General features: G+C 26.8%; 1 protein-coding gene across 1 annotated transcript in view; it reads right to left on the bottom strand.

Annotated features, from left to right (window-relative positions):
- LOC126895043 (neurotrimin-like) overlaps positions 1 to 13,310 on the bottom strand; it is a 78,460-nt gene extending 65,150 nt beyond the window's left edge. Inside the window, exon 1 of the mRNA XM_050666503.1 lies at positions 13,157 to 13,310. Coding sequence (XP_050522460.1) covers positions 13,157 to 13,247 — 91 coding nt within the window. The 5' untranslated portion in view covers positions 13,248 to 13,310. The remainder of the gene's footprint in view (positions 1 to 13,156) is intronic.
- Positions 13,311 to 23,424: the final 10,114 nt, after the last annotated feature.

Here is a 23,424-nt window from a genome sequence, read left to right as displayed (position 1 = left end):
AAAAAAAAAAAAAAAAAAAAAAAAAAAACACATCATAGTAAAATTAATACCTTCTCCGCTTCGCATCGAAGCTAAAAAATTACTTTTTATATAAAAATTGTTATTTTTAACCTTGTCTTGTGGATAGGGTCTGAAACTAGTTTTATTAAAACTGGTTAAACCTAAATTTTTCATTTTTTTAACTAAAATCTAAATTAAAAACGTAAACGACTGGAAACTGTTTTCTAAAACCAAACTGAAACTGGTCATGTTTTTAAAACCCTAACCGAAACAGATAGTTAATTAAAACTGAAACTCAAAACATAAAACCAAAAGTGTAAACTAATTAGTTCAATTAATCGAACCACTTTAGTCCCTGATAAATTTATTAATTCTACGACTTTTTACGGTTTTTTTAACCAAAACCGGTTTTAAAACCTCAACCGATCATTATTTAAACCGAGACTGAAAACCAACACCTAATCCGCAAACAATTGAATGGTATCAGTCTCTGCTTGCGGACAAGTAAGAGTCTGATTAAAAAAAAAACATCCTTATAAAAGAGAAATGTCTAAGGACTTCCCAAAAAAAATCTATTTTGATTCATTTGTTTTCAAAAAATTTATAGTCATTTTAAATAATAAAAAAAAATATTTCGATTTTAAAAATTGTAATTTTTTTATTCTGTCCACATTATAAGAAATTTTTCATATTTCCAGGATTATAATTTCAATTTGTTACAATTTACAATATTTTGATGTATCGTTGAGCAAAACTGGTCTAGTGAGAGCTAAGAAAAAGTGGCGATAGACTCATTAAAATATATGCATGTTATAGTTAAACCAATATCTTTCCAACTTCAAATTATATTAAAAAATTAGAGTTCAAGGAATATTTAAAGAAAATAACATAATGAAAAATAACTTTTCAGGAACAATATTAAATATTGCTTATAGTCTCTTTTTTATTTACTTCGTATAGATGAGATATTTTCATTAGGAATTTATCGTGGTATACAAGTTAAGTTTTTGTTGAAAATTAAAATCTGATCAAAGACTTAATAATTTAAAAGAAGTAATCAAGTCTTTGAAAATGAATAGTTCCATCGAATTTTAGCTAAATTAGTCTCGAGAAGAATTTAAAATAGATGTTTGATCTTATATTCCCAATAGTCTGACTTTCCATCGGTGGAAAATTAGTATTCAGAATCATTAAAACAATTGCACCTTTTAATTTTACCCACAATGGGTTTAATCGTTAATAATCGAACTTACATAATGGGTTATCAAAGGATAGAGCTTCGAGTTATATTTCCTAAATAATTAATTATACATTAACTATAAAATCTTAAAAACAATCATTCTGAAATGGTATTTGTTAATTTTAAATATATAATAAAATGGTTTGTTTACAATTTGTTAACAAAAATAAAATTAATTATTGTTTTCTAAGTTTGACATTATTAAAAAAATAAAACTTATAAACATTGTCGAGAGTTGTGTGGCATGCGATTGTGCCGAGTATTAGTAATAAACATTTAATTTCTTACCCAATTTCATTTTCTCAGTGATGTTCATTTGGTTCGGACAAGAATATGTCTGACTTCTGCGTATATTTTTTTATAGTTTTCTAACGTGGTTCATTCATAGGACCATTGAAATTATGAAATTAATATAGTTCCGTTAATTATAGTGGGAGATGTGTTGTTTATCCAATCATAATTTATCACGCCTTTTTTTATTACTTATGATTATACCGAATTAATGTCGAATAAACGAACTTGATGATGTCAGCCGTTAATGTGTATATACTATGGATGCATGTCTGTGTTTGCAACATTTTAGTGTAGCTTATATTATATAAGTGTACCATTGCAATATATATATTAAAAAAATATTATTATTTTAAAAAGTTTTAATGGTATAGCAATATAATCTTAAAATATTTAGTTATTGAAAGAGGTATTTTACTACGTTTTTAATTATATGTCTGGTTGAATGCTTACTGTACAGTAGTAGTTATTGTATAAAATGTTGCTAGATTCAATATAATCGCATTTTAATAAAATAAATTGGTTAGTTTAATTTGTATAAATAAATTTTAACTCCCAAGTGTAAAGCAACCAAGTATAAGTATTCTTTAAGTATAATCTAGTAATTTACATTTCCTCGATTAGAATATTATTACTGCACTACTTAATTTTTCTAAAATATTAAAAAATATTAGAACGAATAATATGATATAAATTTTTTTCTTAATTGGTTTAATTCGTTAATGAATCTTCGGTAAACTTTTTATATTGCCGTTATATAATACAACTAATATAAGAAAATCGTAGTGATTAATCTGTATTAGCTTTGCCGCTGTGTCAGTGATTTCAGATTTATATGTTTGTTTGTACCTTCAAGGGAAAACGTAAAAACATGTAATATAAGTTTTGTACACGGTACAATAACTTTTTCGCCGAAAAACGCGTTATCTACTTTATTTTACCTTATATTAGCTATTCTTACTCTTCTTACCGTTTCGCGCCGTCCGACTCCAGATTAGTTCTGAGTCCACACACGTATGGTTTAGTGTGATAGCCCCTTGAGAACAGATTCTCGCAAGGTAGTGTCCGTTAGAAAACAAGTGTAAATGTAATCATCCATTTCGCGAGCACTATCCCAAAGCCCATTATACACCTTTTTGAAGCACTGCTCAAAGGGGAAGTAAAAATCACTGTTTGTTGAATTACCTAATGACCGTTTTGTAAAAATATTTTGATAAAACTCTTGTTGTTAGCCTTTAACTGAGATTAAGGTTAAACTCGTTTTATAAAGCGCATCCGAAAGACAATTTGGAGTTACAAAGGATGAGTATGATGTTACATGACTAAGTTACCATGTCACATACTTAGATTGTTGACGTGTTGAGATAAGTAATAACCAAAGAATCTGCCTGAAGCGTTGATGCATTGAAAACAGATAACACGGTAAACTAATTGCCAACCAAGTTAAATTTAAATTATTTAATCAATCAGATAAAAACAATTTTTTTCACTGCTCTTCAGATGTTTTTATAACTAAATTCAGTGACTACCCAAGAGACATAATGGAACGAGGTTTTATAGATCTTAATAGTTTTTTAAAAAAAAGTATATGTTTAACCTTAAGATTCTCGGTACACTATTGCGCACTCGTCATTTTTTCCTTTTTTTAATTATGCAACCATAGTTTTAAAGTTAGAACAGTAATTCTCACACGAAAAGATATTAAATAATGTAATAATACTTGATTTTTTTTTCTTCAACATTTTAAGTTGAAAATTAAATCTTTCTGAAAATTATCTTTTAGTCTATTCTAGGTCACCATCTATAAAAATTTATATTAAGCTATTTTAACATAATATGAAAAGTTGTGTCTGAAAGGGTTAAAATATGTTTATTGTTGTAAATAAAAGTTTATCTCTCGTCTGTACGAGAGCCAACTTATTATTGCTATTTTATTAAATAAAAAATACAATAAATTAAGAATAATTCTTTTAAAAGCATTATGTGTATTCCATATGATAAATTAACGGTTTCAGATTGTTTCTTAGCCATGTAAGGAAAGTATATTCAATGAGGCCTAGATAGAACTTAATTTTAAAAATGAGAGTGAAAATTATTTATTATAATTCAAAATTAAATCATGACTTAAATTGGTAGAGAACCATATCAATGGTTAACTAGACTTCCCTTTAAGGTTTATTCAAAATGTTTATAATTATATCAATAAATGAAATATTTAAAATGGTACAGAGAAAATAGTTCTTTCTGTGTTGTTTGCTTACTTAAAAAATTTGTCTTGAGATTTATAGCCTTATAATAAGTTTTTATCCCTGTCACCTTGCATTATTTGCTCCCTCTTTCTTCGGAGTTTTAGTTTTTTTCCGCAGTAAAGACACTGACTACTTAAATACTACGTAAATAATTGCATATTGCTGTAATAATAATATTTGAATGATATTATTTTTTTATTATTATTTTGAAGGGTCCATTTGACATTAAAGTACTATAAATTATAGTAATACAAATGGGTGTCGACATGTGATGGGAATATTATAATTTCAGGAATCGTTAATTTAAGTTCATTTGAGCCTAGTTTTACTGAGTGAATATTCATGTATATTTAAATAATTGGTAAATTATTCTATTTTCAATGAACCAATATTTTGGAAAATTAACTTTCACAATATTCGAAAACGTTCATAAAAGATTGTCAATATTAAATATACACACGTGTATATTAATATCAATTAAAATCATGTCCAGGGCACAACTATTCATTCTTGAAAATACCGACTTTTCTTATAAATAAACCCAATCCGATTATTCAATTTTCAAATTACAATCAGCTCACCATTCTTTCTGTCGTTAATATACTGTTATGTAAATCCTCTGTGTTGTAGTGTTCGATATTAATGAGGGTATTACAAGATGTATTGCATATTTTTTATGAATTAAATTGTGTTTTTTAACATATCAACTACAGGCTAAAACGAAAAACATCAAATATTGTTTCTACGAACTCATTCCTGTGAATACATTGGCAACTATATTAACATATTTCAGATACCATAGAATTCAGTAGAGTAGCCAGAGAGGCTGAAGAGGTCGCAGTAAATCGCGAAAACATGAACTTAACCGGACATCACTATTATGACCATATAAATATTCTCATCAAACAATAATGGATGTTCACATTTAAGCCATGTAATGTACGCTATTATTATTGTTAAATTGTTGTTTACTATTTGTGAATACAACTTGCAGTATTGTTTTCGCATATGTCCGTTAATGTTGTATTGTATAAAGGAACTTGTGCATGTAATCGAGTAACTCACCTGGGTGGCAACGATGTGTATGATGTGTCAAAACTCAGTTATCATCTTGATAAATAATCTGTTTTTCATGAAACATTAATTTTATGTTATTTATAGTACAATTTTTAGTTTGATTCTTTTAAGCCGTTGAAATTCAAATCTATTCGAGAAAATTAAATCTAAAATATTTCATATATTTTTAACATAACAATCAATATTCATTCACTAGTATAACTACTGTACATTTTGGATTTTTTATCTGTGATATTTCATTTAAATGTTTACACCTTTGTAGAATCGTATACAGAAATATCAATTAGTCGAATTTAAACTTTTAATTGTATACATTATAGATGTCGGAATAATATTTTAAAATTATTTGTAAAACTAAATTCCAACAACTTAAAATTAAACGAAAAATGTATTTGTATATAGCAGGGACGTTACCAGTAGGAATTTAAGATTTCCGCCATTGAAAATAGTAAACACTTCAACATCAATTGTCATAAGTATATTATTTTTTATTATTTAGATTTAAAATCTCTTTAACCAGCAATTACTACAAGCTAAAAAATCGGATTACATATGTGTTCAATTGACGATTAAGATAATTTAAAAAAGTTTACTTTGAAACGAAAAAAAATATTAGATACTACTTGAAAAATTCCTGGACACCCTCCTTGTTTGTAGTAATATTATTTTTATATTTTTTAAGCTAATTAGGGAATCATAAACTCTTATTAAATTATAGTATAATTATAATTTGTAATGAATAGTTGCACGAATTCATTCAGAGTTCAAAATTAAAGTAAACATTTCAGTATTAGAAATTAACGAGAAAAATTGATATTAATAAACATCATTAATTGTACTGTATTATTGAATAATGTTAGTGGCAACTTGGAAAACTATAGCTAAACATAAGACACACTTTCAATTCACCTGGGCATATGATCTCATACATTTTTCCTTATAAACTTCTGGTACTAAATTTTGTTACAATATACTAACAACTGTCTAAAATAATTAATTTTGTCGACTCGTTGTGAATACCTCACGAATTCCTGGTACAAAATTTTTATCTATCAAATATTTAATAAAATAGTAACGTTTCTTAAGTATAACCACGTGCCATAAAAATCTTAAATGAGTCACTTAATGAAATATATTTTGAAATACAAGACACTTAATGCCCCGAATTTTAAGGGTGATAAGTAATGTTAGTTTTGTTTGTAAGTAGATCGGTCTTTGTCTCAGTCAAACTTTTCAAGCGCCAGCTCAAACATTGTGTACTAGTCTATAAAATAGAAAAGCTTAGTCAATACCGTAACCGTTCTAAATCCCAAACACAGACTGAAAATTATTATATACAATACACAAATTTATCATTCACTCGACTTAAATATATGATACTAGAGATTTTCTACACTGTAGGAAAGATTTCATTTTTTTTTTTTTAAGTTTTATACGGAATTTCTGATTTACAACAGCTAAAACATTTATTTTCTACATTTGTCGGGCTTAAACTTCTTTAATTTACTTCCATTTTTAAAAGAAAACTAGAAATAAACCTAATAAAAGTTTTGGGAAATAAATTTTTTATAGTTTTCTATGGTAATTCATTGAAGAATTCTCGAAAAAGCGGAATAAAATCAGTTTTTTTAATGCAAAATTAGACAAAGAAAGTTATCCAGTGTACACATATTATACTAAATTTGCATGACTGTTATTAACAAAAATTCGTTAGTGATTTTAATTAATTATCGGTCTTTAGTTTCAACTTAAGTATTCCTATTAGATAGCAAAAGGAAGTGTCCACAATTCCCTTTCTTAAGTTTTTAAAAATAGTTAGAACTTATAACCCCTCCCCTAATATACGTTAATGCTTAAAAGAAATTCTGTATAATTTAATTCATGTTTATAGATGGAAACTCCGTTAAATCTAATTTTCGAGGGTTAAAGATTATTCTGGAAAAATATTTGGCATCTCCAGAAAATAGTGGAATTATTATTATACTACATTCATTAACTCAGTATTGAATGTATCAAACTAACAAGTGTATAATTAATTTTTTGTAAATAATATAGTTCTATCAATTATTTTTCAAAAAATCAGTATATTTCTCACCGCGAAAATATTTCCCAAAATTAGTAAATTTTCGAAAAATGAAGATCGTATCTTATTTTCACAAGTAACTGCTAAAGTGGTAGCCCGTCGTAGTTATCACACTTTGTACTTTCAAACTAAGTTTATAAAATTAATTTAATACATTTAGATTTTGAGATCATATCGTTTTTTATTTTGCCCGGACTTGCTCTAATTAATTATAATTTTCAAGTAGAAATTATTGAATTGACTTCATTTAAAAACACTTAATAAAATAAAAATTTAATTTATCTTATAATTTTTCTTTTTTCTTTTTAATTAAATGAGTTACAAAATGTCAGTTATGTAAAAATCACGAGAATAATGAAACTTTTTAGAATGAAAAATACCATTACTAAAAAGAATATTAGTTGATCCTTTATTGAAAACTAAAAAAAATTACAAGCTTGAATTCTTCTCGGTAAAATTGAAAAACTAATTTGTTTTTTTAAGTTTTTTAAATTTGTATATTCTTGAATTACTGGAAAAATTACCATGTTTGTCAAACAAAACACTATTTCATTGATTGTGCTATTTTTCACAAGGTATCTACATATCTTACGATAGATTTTATTCAAAACATATATTAGAAATGTAAATGTAACTGAAATAAATTTATCTAAACACTCAAGTCAACACTATATTTATATTATTTGAGCAACCATAAACAATATTTTCCTTACAGAAACTGAAAGCAAAACTAAAGATAAAACATCTCGTAAAATCGATAATTCCTTTTCAACTTTTTAGAGTTAAAATATTTTCTTCTACTATAAATTGTTTAATACGATTAATTTAAGTTGAATTTATCTGTAGCTAGTTCATTATTCCTTTTGTCTACAGTAAAAATGAAATAGTGCGGCTTATCTCTTGACGAACAAATTATGAAGTAATTATAAATTAAACGTTTTGCAATGAAATCTACTTTTTTTACCATAGAACACTTAACGCCCGCACAGCAGCGTCGGTATTGGCTATAATTCCGATATCACAGGAGGTATGTGGTGCGTCTGGTACTACCAGGCGACAAGGTCTGTTATGTTTTTGTCGGTGCCGGTTATGGTTAACGCCGATGGCGTGTTTAGACAGTTAACAAGACAACGCTGACGTTGCCGTGTCTCTGTGTTGGCGGCAACGGTGGTGATAGGAGGTGGTGAGTGTCGGTAGAGATTTCACCGGCCGATATTCGTGGCGTTTGAAGTAATAAATACGTTAAGGTTGCACACCCGTCTCGAACGTGTAAACTAGACTTGTCGTCGGTGTTTATTAACACATTGCACCCGATCCTCCTCTTTTGTCCTCTGCCGCGGCGACTTCTATCAACTTTGCTGCGAACCTGCCAGCTTGACGAAATAGCAGCCAGGCTGTCCGCGAGACGTCTCAATTTTACAACAACGACGGATGCCTCATAGAAAAATACTTAATCAATATCCCCGTCCCTGTTCACCTAGCGCGATAAATGTATCACAATGCTACACAGTTGATGAAGTTAAAACTTGCCACTATGTTGATAGCTTTTAGCGAAACAATCTCCCTCCGAGCGTAAATAATAAGGTTCGTATTTCTTTTTCCATTTGTTTCCACAAACGCGTTTCCTCCCAGTTGTCGTTCATTTCGTACAATGATATATAACCACCACACGACTTTTCCTTTGCGAGAGATAATGTAATAAAATCAATACCGACCGAGTAATTACCAATTTGTTTTTAATTGTTTTTTCGACTTTGATTCGAATATTTCGTTCCTTTTCAAAACGGAAGTTCGATTTTCTTAGAATTATTTTTCAAAACATAACTAGGAAACTATCGGAGTAATCTACAAATTACTTATTTTCAGAGTCAAGCCGATAAATATGCCATGAGATTTGCTCAATACAATTCCTACAAAAAATATAAATATCATGTAACAAGACCTAAAAATTCTAATTAATGAAAATATTTTGTTGAAATTCACCATACCGTCACTATTATGCGAAGAACAATAACAAAATTTATAGAAAAGGATTTTAGTGTTGGTACTCTATTATAGTTGAAAAAGTCTAGTAGAATTACAATTTTTTTTTCTTTTAAACAACGAAAAAAATCACTATGTAAATCTTTCTATTAATTCTAATTACAGACTCTTAATCTTATAACGTAACATGTTACTTGATTAAATTGTGATCATGTGAGCAAAAATATTAATAAAATAAATAATGCGTTGCTCTTTAATATAACAAACCAAGTTTTAAATACTTTTAAACAATATCCCAGTATATTTTAGCTTCGATGCGAAGCTGAAAAGTTATTAATTTTACAATGATGCGTTTTTTTTTTTTGTGTATGTCTGTTACCACTTTTTCTCAGTTCTCACCGAACCGTTTTCTGTTAACGATACGGTCAAAATATCACAAATCTTATCTAGTCGAGGACATTACCCTCAAAAATTGATAAAATTCCGCCGTTCCCCGTAAATGTGGAAAATCTCCAAAAAAATTACAATTTTAAAAATTGCTAATTTTCATTTTTTCAAATTTTTTTACTTAAAACTGCCATAAATTTTTAAAAATGACCAAATCCAAATAAATTTTTTTTTTATAGTTATTATTTGTATATTTTTTAATAAATTTAACCAATTACCTGCCTACAGAGAGGAATTCAAAATGACATCTTTTTCACCAAAAATTTATTTTTTCAACTTAACTTTTGAAAGTGTTCTGGAAACACTGACACATTTATATATATATCTTAAATTAAAGCTAATGTAATATACTTTAATATGAAAAAAAAATTTTTCAGACTTTATTTTGTTTTCATGGTGAAAACGGATATCAAAATTAATAAAAAAAATACGATTTTTGTAAATAAATGACAATACTAAATTATTAAATATCAATTTCATACTATATTTAATTGCTATACTAAATATTTATTCATATATTACACTAATAAAACATAAAAAAATTCTTGTTTATATTTTTAATTTTATAATGCTATAACTTTTTGAAAAATTTATGGATCAATACAATTTTTTTTATGATAAACATTATTTATATACCTCTTTCATTTGACATACTTTTTTTTTAAATAAAACCATTTCTCTTTAAATATTTATATATATTTATTCATATATTACACTTATAAATCATAAAACATGTAATCAGGATATAAATAAGGAAATAGGAGATTATATAGGTTTTGGAATTTTTCAACAATTTTTTAAAACTAAACACTATCTTTAGTGTTTTTTTATAATAATGATTTTAATCACTGTTAGATATCATTATAATTGACCCAACTATGTCACGTCCTCATTGAGCTGGGTTTTTATTTTGTTTTATCTGCAAAAAGTATATTTTACCCAAATATGACGATTGAAATTAATGTCGTTAATGTTTGGTAAACATAAAAACAATACTTCACACCTCGTAAAGTTAAAAATCAGATTTAATTCCAACCGGGTATCGAAAACTTTGCAAATATTAAAAACATTAAAAGAGAATTCAAAGCTAATAAAAAAATTTATATATAAAAAATAATAACAGAAACACATTTAACACGAATTATTTAACCCATTTGGTAGTTAATCATATTGTTTTTATGATATTTCGTAAATAATAAACTAGTTTCACTTTATAAATGTTATATACAAATGTTTTAGATCGTATTTTCATTGTATTAGACTTTTCGTGAAAAAAAATACCTCTCTTTTGACGTGTTAATTCAATTATACATAGTGATATGTCACATTATAAAGGTTTTTTGGAAAACAATAATAGTCTATTGAGCTTTAGACGTAAAAGATGAATTACTTAATACTTTCCGTTGATCAATAACAATAAAATGTTGGCCAAATAAAAAAAAATAATAAAATAAACAACATTACTGAATGGTAAAGTAATATAAATTCCATACCATTAGTTAATTAAAAAACAAACTAAAATATTGAATAATATTATAAACCATTTGAAGGACTCATTCAATCTTTAATAAATAAAAATGATGATTTAACTCAATCTTGAGAAAAAATGGTTAAATTTTTAGTTATATGTACTGAAAGTTTTTAACGCATACAATGTAAAGAAAAATGTTGATAGATAATTATAAAAATGTTATAATTGTGTACAAATTATTGATATTTTATGTTAAAATTACACCATTCGTGTGTAAAATTAACGTATATATTAAACATATCAAACGACATATGGTAATTGTTGGATCATTTTTTACAGTGTTTATAAAAACCTAGCCACATTATGATTTATATTTTTATGTAATAGCTTGAAAATAATTCAAAATTGACACATGGGGTAGTTTTAAAAGCAATAATAGATTGTAATAAAGGGGAGAAAACTAATATTTTGTTAAAGGGATTAGACGAATTACACGTGGAATATTTTTATTACTTTCATAAGAAGTCTTATAACCTTAATAAATATTAAAATATTTGTTCGATTTTCAAAAATAAAAGTTATAACTTAAATATATAATAATTTAAATACTGTTTCGCTATAATTTAAAAAAATACAATGAAATTTAATACAATAAAAAAAATAAAATAAGTATTAAATGATTAATTAAATTTATTTTCTGTTATTTTTTTTACAAACTTTTTACATTCTCAGTTTGCTTTTATATTATTTCTCCTAGTATTATTTATTACAATATATTACCTAAACAAAAGCGCATTTAGAGAGGACTAAAGAAAATAGCTCCAATTGGCACTTTAACATAAATGACATTATTTTACAGAGCTAAACTTTTTCTAAAATACCTTTAGTAATTTTTAATTTGTGATATAAAATACTTTACCAATAACGAATTAATTAACTAAATATTATTTTGAATATTCAAATGCGCACTTTAGTAGAGAGTATGATTAGATACGTTTAGAATTTCTCTACCGATTTCAATTGTATTTTCTATTAATATGATTAAAACTGATAATCATAATTTTACACTTTCAAAAGAAAATTATTTCTTAAATTAAGCGGCCTACATTAACTATGTAATAAAGCTCAGTCGTAACATGCATTGGTGTGTTTTTAGGGAGGGCAAAGAAGGTAATGACACTAGACAAAATGTCTTAAGGAGCGTATTTTAGAATAAAATGACCTTATTTAAACAAAAAAAAAGTACTTTTTTAAATTGAAATCTACATAGCTGATATTTGTAGGAACATAAAAACTTAATAAATATATTATCAAAGGCAGCCAGAACTTAGATACGACTCTGAACACACATAGTGCTCGGCGCCAATTTTTTATTCCGTTGCACTGGACTATGTTTGTTTTCTCGTCTCAAGCACAATTAAGAGAAACTGAACAATATAATATCATATAAAATAAGTGAAATTTATTAACACTATTAACAATTAAATATACAAGAATTGTAATAATTTCATATCATAAATGTACACAAAATCTGAATTTTATATTCACTGAAAATGACAATTTTGATCAATATAGAGATTTTTGTTTCATATTTTAATACAAGTAAAACATTTAACATTTGTTTTCATGTTCATTGCTAAAAGTATTTTATTTATTACATAAAATTGAATATTACTAGTCAGATATAATATTTTATAAAATAAAAATACCGACTTTACTTATGTAATTAAAACAAATTGATAAAATAAAGTACAAAACACTATTATACACCGTGGCTAATATATTTTAACAGTAAACATTGAAATAATATTCATTCATTCATTTTATTTTTATGCGTTTTCCTACCAAATGATTTTCTTTGGTTAACTCATAATTAAAACAGGAATTCGTGAATGTTATTTACACAGGTCTTACTTTGTGTTAAGTTTCAGAGTTCACATTGAAAATGTACAACACAACGTTAAAATATAATACCGTTCACCCAAAACTGCTGCTATTTTCATTAGTCTTTTCGAGCAAATTTTACAATCTGAATTACCGATAAATTTCGTCGTACGATAAAATATGCGCACTTTTTTTGCGATAATTTTCATATTACTTATATTTGGTATTGTTATAACAGTTCGATTTCAAGGTAATGGAAAATAACCTCTCGAAAATTACTCGAAACGATTATATTTGATACTTTTCTCTTTTTTGATTGCAATGAAAAAATTCAAAGTGTTGACTTTCCTCCTCCAATCAAATATTTATGGCGACATAAATTGTTTTCGTCGGTAATAAAATTTGTACAACTTATAATGTAAATTACTCACCGGCAATGAGGTCCTCGCGAGACACATGAACATTTCCGGATAAAAAACTGACGATGAACACGCTGAGCACATGCCTCGTGCCGGCGTACATAGTAGTGCAGCAAGTCCGCACCTTCAGCAAAACAGACGCGAACTGGCGGTCGGTACGTGCCCCTCAGTTAGAGACTCGCGCGTTTACATTATGAGGGTGGGAGCATCGGCGCATCACTAGAATTTTTGCCGGCAAACGTACTGACCGTCCGCCCACTGCGGTCCTGTAAATAATGCACCTCCCCTCCTACTGTCCCTTCGCTGACAATTTTATTGCTCAATTTTCGATATAATGTTAGATTTATTTCTCTCGATAGATTTATATCTTTCGTTTAATTTTTGAGAATTTCAACCCATCAAAATTGTTTCGATGATACATCTGTTATTTGCTTAATTTCATGACAATTTTAACTTTGATCTATGGAAATAATTCATAGATGTGTAGTTCACACTTATGTCAACATTGTTTATTTCAAATACAATATTTAATGCAGAAAAACCTACCAGTTAAGAGTTTGTCAACAATTGTCGATATTTTTCAGACGTTACAACACAATATAAATGTTTAAATATTTATAGTCAATTTTAGCAATATCATTGGTTATTATAACTAATCATCTTAATTATTTCGATAAAATTGCCGATTTTATTAATTTGTATAGCTAACTACTCAAAAACATAGTCTCGCGACAGTTGCCACGAGAACATGCCCTGGACGTCACACAAAAAACAAGACAACATGGTTTCCTTTAATTTTAAATAAAATTACAAACGTTGAATTTTATTTGTCTTTAAACTTTTTTTATACCAAAACTATTCAGGGTAAATCTACCATAATTATTTATAGTATACCGTATTTATTAAAATAAACAGTAATTATAATAACTATGTATGTATTACGATTACAATAATTTCCATACAGTCTATTAAAAATATTATTTATTTTTTTATTAGTCTTCAAGGGTATTATGTTATTACAGGTAAAAAAATGGGAGTAAGAAAAATAACAATGATTCGTCCTTCGTATATCATTCGAAGACGAAGGACAACAAAAATTAATTCAAAGAATACAGTAATGGTCCCTTACATGATGATAACCCAAGCTTAAAAACTATTATCGTGGTGCGGTTATATGTTTATGAAAGGAAATTACATAGAATAACAACTTATATGATCTCATGCATATCAATAGGGGTCTACCAACAGTGTTTTCATTGTACATCATTCAGCGCCACTGAAATCAAGCCAAGGGTTCGCTTCCCTTTACTTATTTAGAGACATTTCTGCCCAAGGCTACGCATACTACGTAAGTTTGTTTTCCCGAATTGGTTTACTTTATAAACTAATAATATAAGCTCATGGGCTGCCACCAATCTCGAGATGGCTGTTATAGAAAGAAAAACACAATTTTATTCTGAAATTAAAATCTTTGAATTTTTCTAGGACCCCATTCTGGGACGATAAGAAAACTTGTGTTTTAAGTATTTTTGAGAATTCTTTATGGACAAAAAAAATTAAACCAAAACATAGTTTATATTAATCTACTAAATGTAATCATTTTATTATAATTCCATTTAAAACTTATTTATAGTTAGATTTTTATGGTTGTTAATTGTCAAGGGTATAAGTTGTATTTTTTAATTTAAATTTTCTAGTTTGTTAGTGAACAATACAACGCTCTTGAGACCATTTCGCAATTATGATAAGTATTCCCTATTCTATAAAACTTAAATTAACACATATTCATACTATATAAATTGTAACTCGACTAACATTTTCAAAATATTTTAGCAATAAATTACAACAATTACTTAGACTGTTGTGCTGTATAAAATCACGTTCTTATAGATTTGATCTATTGAAATTAATCATTGATAAGTTACGCCTTGTTTTGACTGATTAAATTACTACCGCTACTAATGTTTATTAGTAGATATTATGTTTGTTAAATAAGTTCAGGATTAGAACTTGAATATTTGTATTTAGATATTATACTTTGAAACTTCTTTTAAAAGATAGTCTTCTCTAATATCGTCACGGCGTTTTTATTGTAAATTAATTTTTTAAATAAAAAACGCATTTGTAAAATTATGATACAATTGTATTAATATAACACTATAATATAAACTTATTGTCTATGTTGATACTATTCCTTACTCATGATACCGTTTACAAATTTTGAACCTATTTATAGTGTTGATAAAAACGAGTCAATATAATTGTAATTTATTTCATTCTAAAGAAAATTGCAATTTAACAGATATATTTTATCATTTTAAACAAATTTTACCTTTGTTTACTATTTATAAGAGTTTAAGTAAAAATCTTGAAAATATAATTTTTATCATAAATTAAACTAACCCTCAAATAATAAAGTTATTCAAATAAATATCAAATTTTATTTGATAAGTTTTCTAGTTATATGTAAACTAGAATATTAGGATAATCATATTTTTTTTTATCATAGATGGATGACTTTATAAATGGTTACATAATTGTCATCTAGATAGATTTTGTTATCTATATAACAATTATTTAGATATTTTATTAATCTACGAGTAAATATATGTTCAACAGTATTTAAAATTTAACGATACCTTCAACAAAAACTAACTGTTATGAGGAGCTAAGTTCCAACTTCCTCCTTCCCAAAAAATCGTCCTACCAACGTAGTGATATTTACAATGTAACTAAGTTTGCTATTTTTTTTAAGTTCATAAACTTCAATCATAATTTCATGAACATTGCTCCTTTATTCATATTGTTTAACAATTGCCCATATTTTGAATGAAATAAAAAAAAAATTGCCAATTTATGCTTAATAGTAAAGTAAATGACTCTGAGTTAGATTTAAATAATTTTCATATTTTTGAATGGACAGATTAAATTATTTAGAAATCAAGAATGAACGCGGTTTAATTAGTGTATTTCGATTTGTATAAATTTGAATGAATCGGTGAGGTACCTATTATTTTTGGAATAGAACAAGTATTTATAACAATTATTTTTAAATCTAATTAAGTTATAGTGATTTGTTGGTAAAATTGGATTGGGTTAAGACAATTATTTCAAATAACTAAAGCAGTTAAACTACATAAACAATAAAAATAATAGAACTCGTAATCTTATATTTAGTGATAACCAAAATACAACTTTCTTTATAAGATGCACTTTGTTTCTGATTATTAACTAATAATCACAATTGTCCACCAGACTTGTAATCTTGATCACTCATTCACTGATGAAGGACTTAATGAATTAACTTTTTATAATTTTCTTAAAAGCATTTTTTCAAGCTTATCTAAATGTTTATCGACCTTTGAATTTGATTAATTATGTTATGATTTATGTGTAGATTGAACCCATTAACAAATTCTATACAATTATATATCATTTTATCGATTTGTCTGTCCCAAAATTCAGAGTAGCTGATTACTACCTCGATTTCTACCGTAATCCAGAATTATAAAAAGTAGTAAAAAATTAAAAAAAAAATTTAATCACTACTTAACAGTTTGATTACATAGTTTTCAAATTTATGTAAAGAATAAAAAAAGACATCGTTATACTATAACTTTTATACAATATTCTAGTACTAATATTCTTAAATTTGAAAATACAATTTTAAATAATTTTTAGCCATTTTAGTGTTATACTAAACATCTTAAATCAATTAATCTCCTATTCCTGAAAATATGTCATATAACAACATTACTGCTAGTAATTTCGTCAAACTACTCAATTTTTCCAGTGTATACACACTTTCTATCTCATATATTAATGCGAATATGAATTATGTCATGGTAATCACAAATTATTCTAACTTAAATTTATCTTTATGGTGTGTTAGTGAGGATGAAATGTTCGATGCTTTGCATTCAGTTAACGTTTATAGTAATGTAGATTTTGATGGTGTATCTATTTATAAATATGATGTCCAATGTAATTTTATTAACAATAGACTAATTTCTAAATCATCTATTATCCCAAAACTATTTGAGTAAATTATTAATAAAAAGAATTACTACTCTCTAATTATATTTGTTCTAACCAACATGAGTATCGGCCTATTAAATCATATTCCACAAATTTACTCAATCATACTGATTTCATTTCCTCTATTGAAAATGGCTTTCAAATTGATACTATTCATACAGATTTCAGTGAAGCTTTTACTGAGTGAACCATGACTTGCTTATAATCATGTTACAAACATTTAATCTTCACGGTAATTTTCTTAATTGATTAAATTCCTATGTAGAAGTCAGTCAGTTAAATTGTCACATTCAGTTGTGAAAAAAATTATTTTTGTAAGCTTTAGTGTACCTTTTGTCTCGAACTTGGATACTTTGTGATTTAATCTTTACATCAATAATCTACCGTCTATTTTTAAATCATCTGTCAATGTGTTAATGTTCGACAATGATACTAAATTATACTGAATTATTGAAAACATTATGATGCAGTTAATCTCCTAGAGAATTTCGATAGGTTTGCAAAAATGTATTACTTGTAAAGGAAACAATTGTTGGATATAAAAAAATCAACCATAGTATGTAGTTAAATAATTTTTTTTCATCCTTTCAGAGTTAAAAAAAACTAAATTTGAATTTTCTTTAATGGGAATCCAACCTAACCAAACCCTATTTTTAGTTTAACGATATAATAAAAAAAAAATTCAAACAATTTTTTTACTTATATTCAAACCAAAAACAAGAGTTCCCATTATGAAAATTAAAGTTTACGTTTTTTATCCTTGAAAGGATGAAAAAAGAAATTATTTACCAACTCTATCGTAACTCAAAACTTTATAAAATAAAAAAAAAGAAAGAGTTAAGCACTTGTTTACTTAACTAAATTATAAAAGATTAATATAAAATAATATTATGGGTATTTGATAAAAGTGAGAGTTACTATCATTAGGGGTGTGATTCATAAAATAACTACTAATATTTTGAAATCTTACGTGATAATTTTTCTTTGTTCGTAGAATAACTTCAATGATAGTATTGAGTAATAATTGATGAATAAAATAATAAAAATCTTACTTTTAGTTCATAAATTTAACACGTATAAATTTCGACAACGATAATCACAATTTGAACGTGATGATGTCGAGAGAGCAATTAAAACAGACCAGACTGTAAAGGATTGATCTGCCTTTTATAATACATTGTACACCCAAAAATCATCATTGTCTTATTCTTACAATATTATTGTTTATTTATAAATAAGTATAAAATATAAAAATTATAAAATATTTCTCCGAGTTATTTACTTAAATTATTGTTTGATAAGAATCATGTTCTAAGTCAAAAGAACTAAATTTTATTTAATTAACACAAATCATACCTATGATCTATAAATGTAAATAATATTATAAAAAAATTTAAAATTAAAGAAATATTGTTTTAGTTTATATATTTATATTTTCAATTAAAGTAAGACCTTAAAAGATTTTATTAACATTAAATAAAGTAAATGAAAAAATATGGTTTTGAATTTATTTAATATTTTGATCATTTTTTATAACACATCAATAATCTGAAATCTTAAAACCCTTTTTTAAGATTCCATGAATTTCTATTAATTCGTCAATGCTCAATAGGACTTAGATAGTAATATATATATTTCTTATTAATGTATTTATTATGCTATGTTGAAATACCGATGTATTGATGCTTGATTCTTAAGTTCTAGCATTTTCTTTTAGAACATTCAAATCATTATCGAATGTTGGAAGCTTTCTGAAAACAAAACTTTTTCTTCCTAAGTAACTACCAAATGGTCTTCAGGCAAATTACGAGGAACAAACAAGCGTCCGTTAGAGTAATAATGGCACTTCGAACCGGGTAATTTGCTACTGAAAAAAAAAACCGCTAACGACCTCTAATACCTATAAAAGCTGACTGTGAAAATAAAAATAAAAAAAAACAAACAAAAATAAAATAGTTCCCTGCACTCCCTCTTTAAAACGGGTTGAGATTAATTTTCATTTTATGTCTTGATTGCATGACGTCTAACTGTGTGTGTGTGTGTATTTTTGTATTGGTGGTAATAGTAACAGGGTAAAGAAAAACTCCTCTATTGTATCATAAACATAACTAAGATATTGGATAACAGTAATCTTCACCCATTGCGTTTTTGGACGTAATTAAACATTTGAAATGCCGATTGTTACTTTATAGCCTGTACATAGTAATAATAACGAAACAACTCTTGATTATACCAAGTATAACTAAACAAATTATAAGACAAACATAAAAAATAACTTACATTATGCTTAACATTTATTCAAGTAAAGTATACATCGAAAAATTACTATAATAATCAAAACGATGAGTTAAGTTTGATGGATGTTCTACTAAAAAGGATTTGTAAACCAGGCAAGGGAGGAAAAAATCGAGAATTTTTTGTTTTAATTTTTATTAAGATGTGTACATTAACGTACTAAAAGTCTCTATAGAAACTTTTAACATATTTATGTACACAGAGTGTCTCAAAACTAACTGACAACTATTACAACAATTAATATAATTATCATTTTGTAAAATTTTTTTTTTTTTAATTTTTACCTTCTTGAACTATGTTCAAAGCATATTTATCACTAATAAAAAAAAACTTTAAGAAAAAAAATGTATTTTTTGAATTTCAAACAGACATAGAGTGTGTATGTAGCGCGGGTTGGTATAGCTTGGACTAATGTATATTTATAACGCATAATCCACCAAACACACTCTATGTATTAAAATGCTTGTAACTCAATAAATACATTTTTTTTAATTATTATTGATTCATGAAATTTTTTGAGAAAGTAGCTAAAAAAGAAAATTAAAAAAAAATGTTTAATTTTTTCTTATTAGAGATAAATACAATAAAAATATTTAAAGAAGGTAATAATTATAAAAAAAAATAATAATACAATGATAATTATATCAAAAGGGTTATCAGTTAGATTTGAGACACTCTTGATACATTAATATATTAAAAGTTTCTATAGAGACTTTTGTTTGTACTTTTGATGTGATACTCTGCACCATTTTTTTAGTTTAACTTTTAACATTGGGAGTGGTATGAGTTGATATAAGTATCTTCCTCCCCAAATTATACTTCTGTACATGTATACCTATAAATTTGAAGTCATTTCCTGAAAGCAAGGATTCCTGCCTTATAGACACTAAAGGAAAATCATAGATATTGTTGTCACCTTAATATGATAAAACTTTTAACGAGGAAGAAGAACATATTTTAAAGGATTTCACTGATTGGCACTAATAAAGACATATAGAAATATTACAAAACAATTTTTTGCTGCTGCAAGAGGTATTTTAGAAAAAGGCATCTTAACACCTTTTGTTTGCTACTTGGAGATTTACTTCTAAAAATTTAAAGTTAGGTAAAAAATAAATACTGACAAAATGTAACGATGACACTACTTTCTTTATACTTTTATTTTACTAAATTTTTAACTTCTCAATTATATTTTAATACTTAAGTTATAGATTCAGTCAGAAAGCTTCCAGCTATAGTGAATATATCTCTTTACTCCTTCTATTTGAACCCTCGATTCAAGCATCATGTTATTACTATTCTTTATATAATTTTCGGGTTATAGGGTGGTATAATAATTATTGGCGGCAAAAAATGTAACTCACGTCATCGCATGTTACCCACCAGTTAGCAGGATCACATGTTGTTTTTGATGATTTGCCTACAAAACTTTACAATATTGTTGTGGGAGCCATATTTAAAAAGCCTAAGTTGTTCAGCCAACAAATCTGATGATTATAAAAAAGTAACAGCACTGTACTTGACTAAAAAAAAATGGTGGGTGGTCATTATTTGCTTGAAAACTATAGTTTCAACGTTGAAAAAATAGAAAGTTTTTGGTTAAATTAAAAATGTAATAACTTTCCGCTCATTATGATTACGAAATAATGTTAAAAACGAAATACTTGTTTCATGTCAATACATTTAAAATACAAAACATTAAGGTTTTACATTTAAACAAATAAATTTTCATTTGATATTATAAATGAAGTTTAATTGACTATAAATTCATCAATATAAAATTTTGGAGATCTGTCTTGTATACCAAAAACAACTCACTAAATTGTTTTAAATTAAATCAATTTTATCGATTTTAGATTAACTAGAAATATAAATAATGGGGATAAAAAATGTCTCTTAGACTCACACTAAAATCCTATTTTGAATAAAATTTTCAAAATTTTAAATACACTCAAAATATATTTAAAATATTATTAAGTATATCTATATACTGGTAGGGGCTCAGAACCTGCTGGTATACAAAAATAGGAAGATAACTATCTTAAGTGATAGTCAAGCGGCTTTGAAAGCACTCTGTAACGATCAGGTGAATTCAAAGCTGGTCCTCGAATGCAGGGAAACTTTAGAATCACTATCGAGGTTCAACAAAGTTACACTAGCGTGGGTACCGAGACACAACGGTGTCACTGGAAATGAGAATGCTGACTTTCTAGCCAGGAAAGGAGCAAAGAACACCTATGTTGGACCAGAGCCAGTGGTAGGACTCACTGAGCAATCGCTAAAAGCGCTACCCAAGAATTGGTGCAGAAAACAACACAGGAAAATCTGGAAGTACTTGGTAGTACCTAGACAATCTAAAATGTTTATCAAGACTCCTGGTCTACTGTTGTGTGATCTTAATAGCATGACTAGACTTCAAATAAGCACCCTGACTGGTCTACTGACAGGACATGGTCACCTGATTAAACATCTTAACGCAATGGGGGTATCGGAATCACCATTGTGCAAAAAGTGTGGAGTAGAAGAGAAAGACTCATTTCAAATCATGTGCGAATGTGAAGCCTTGTCCACACTAAGATCAAACTACTTGAATAAACCTTTTCCTAAAAAAGAAGATATTAAAAACCTAAAACCCAGAGAGATACCTTATTTCGCCAGGAAGACAGGACTCTTTGGTCATCTTGAGAAGTGATTTTATGGTTGCTAATGTATTAACACTTTGGTGATAACACTTAGATGAGTAAACCGAATCGAGACAATTCAGTATGAGGTGCGCACAATGCACCAACAGGTCTGAGTGCATGGGCATTATGTCCACCTCGATAATAACTAAAACTAAAACTAAAGTATATCGATAGATATCCCCCTTATAATTATTCCTTATAATTTCCAAACTTTATTACTGTAAAAGTATGTTATTTATATATTGTAATCATTATTTGTAAAAATCAATGAATATATAACTGATTTCGTTTCATTGGAAACAATTGGACAATGAAAATCACTATTACCAATTGACTACTGATTAAAAAAAAGGAATACATAAAATGCTAAAAAAATAAAGATAAACTTGTTTAAGATATGTGATACTAAATTTTAACAAGTCACTAAATAACTTTACAACGCATTTCTTAAATTTCGAATTCAAATTTATCATGATTTTTATTATTTACGACAAATCTAACAATAATAATACAATTTACATTTCATTAGTATCATTTGAGATTCTATGTTAAATTAAAAAAGAAAGGTAGCACAAGTGAGGTTGGAACAAATATAGATGATATCTGGCAGTGATTATAGTCATTATTATAAGAAACGCTTTGTTTCAAATCTGTAGATAGTGTTAAATTTTAAGAAATTGTAGGTTTTTCCTAGGATTAGAAAAACCCAACCCAACCCAACCCAACCCAACCCAACCAAACCCAACCAATTGGTGAATTATTCCAAAAGCAAAATTAACTCTTATTTTTTTTCTACTTCCACTGCCATTTGCATATAGAAAATAAGTCGTCGATATAAATTTTTTTTTTGAAATTCTAGTACATAAAATAAGTTTTATTTTACACACACATTTAAAAGACGCCGTATTTCCTGAACATTTTCAAAAATTCTACTTTTTATACAAATTTTCAAAATATCAAAAAAACTTTTCTTAACTTTGAAGAGGTAAAAAGATCAAAATAAGTATAAATTTATATTTAATGTAAGTTAGATTCATGTTAATTTTATATGTATTGGTCGACTCATTACTATGGCAAACCCTTATAAGGTATTTTAAAATGAACAAAAAAAATAAAATTAAAAAACAATAATAGTATGTTTTTTAACTACGGCAGCCGTTTGGGCGTAGGAAATAAGTCGTCGGGACAAATGTTTTTTTTTAACTTCAATGCAAAGCTGAGAAGGTATTAATTTTACTATGATGTGTTTTTTTTTTTTTTTTT

Source organism: Daktulosphaira vitifoliae, unplaced genomic scaffold (assembly GCF_025091365.1).
Source record: "Daktulosphaira vitifoliae isolate Bord-2020 unplaced genomic scaffold, ASM2509136v1 Scaffold_1, whole genome shotgun sequence".
NCBI lineage: Eukaryota > Metazoa > Arthropoda > Insecta > Hemiptera > Phylloxeridae > Daktulosphaira > Daktulosphaira vitifoliae.
Note: the sequence above shows the minus strand (reverse complement) of the source record. Positions and strands in the feature narration are given on the sequence as shown.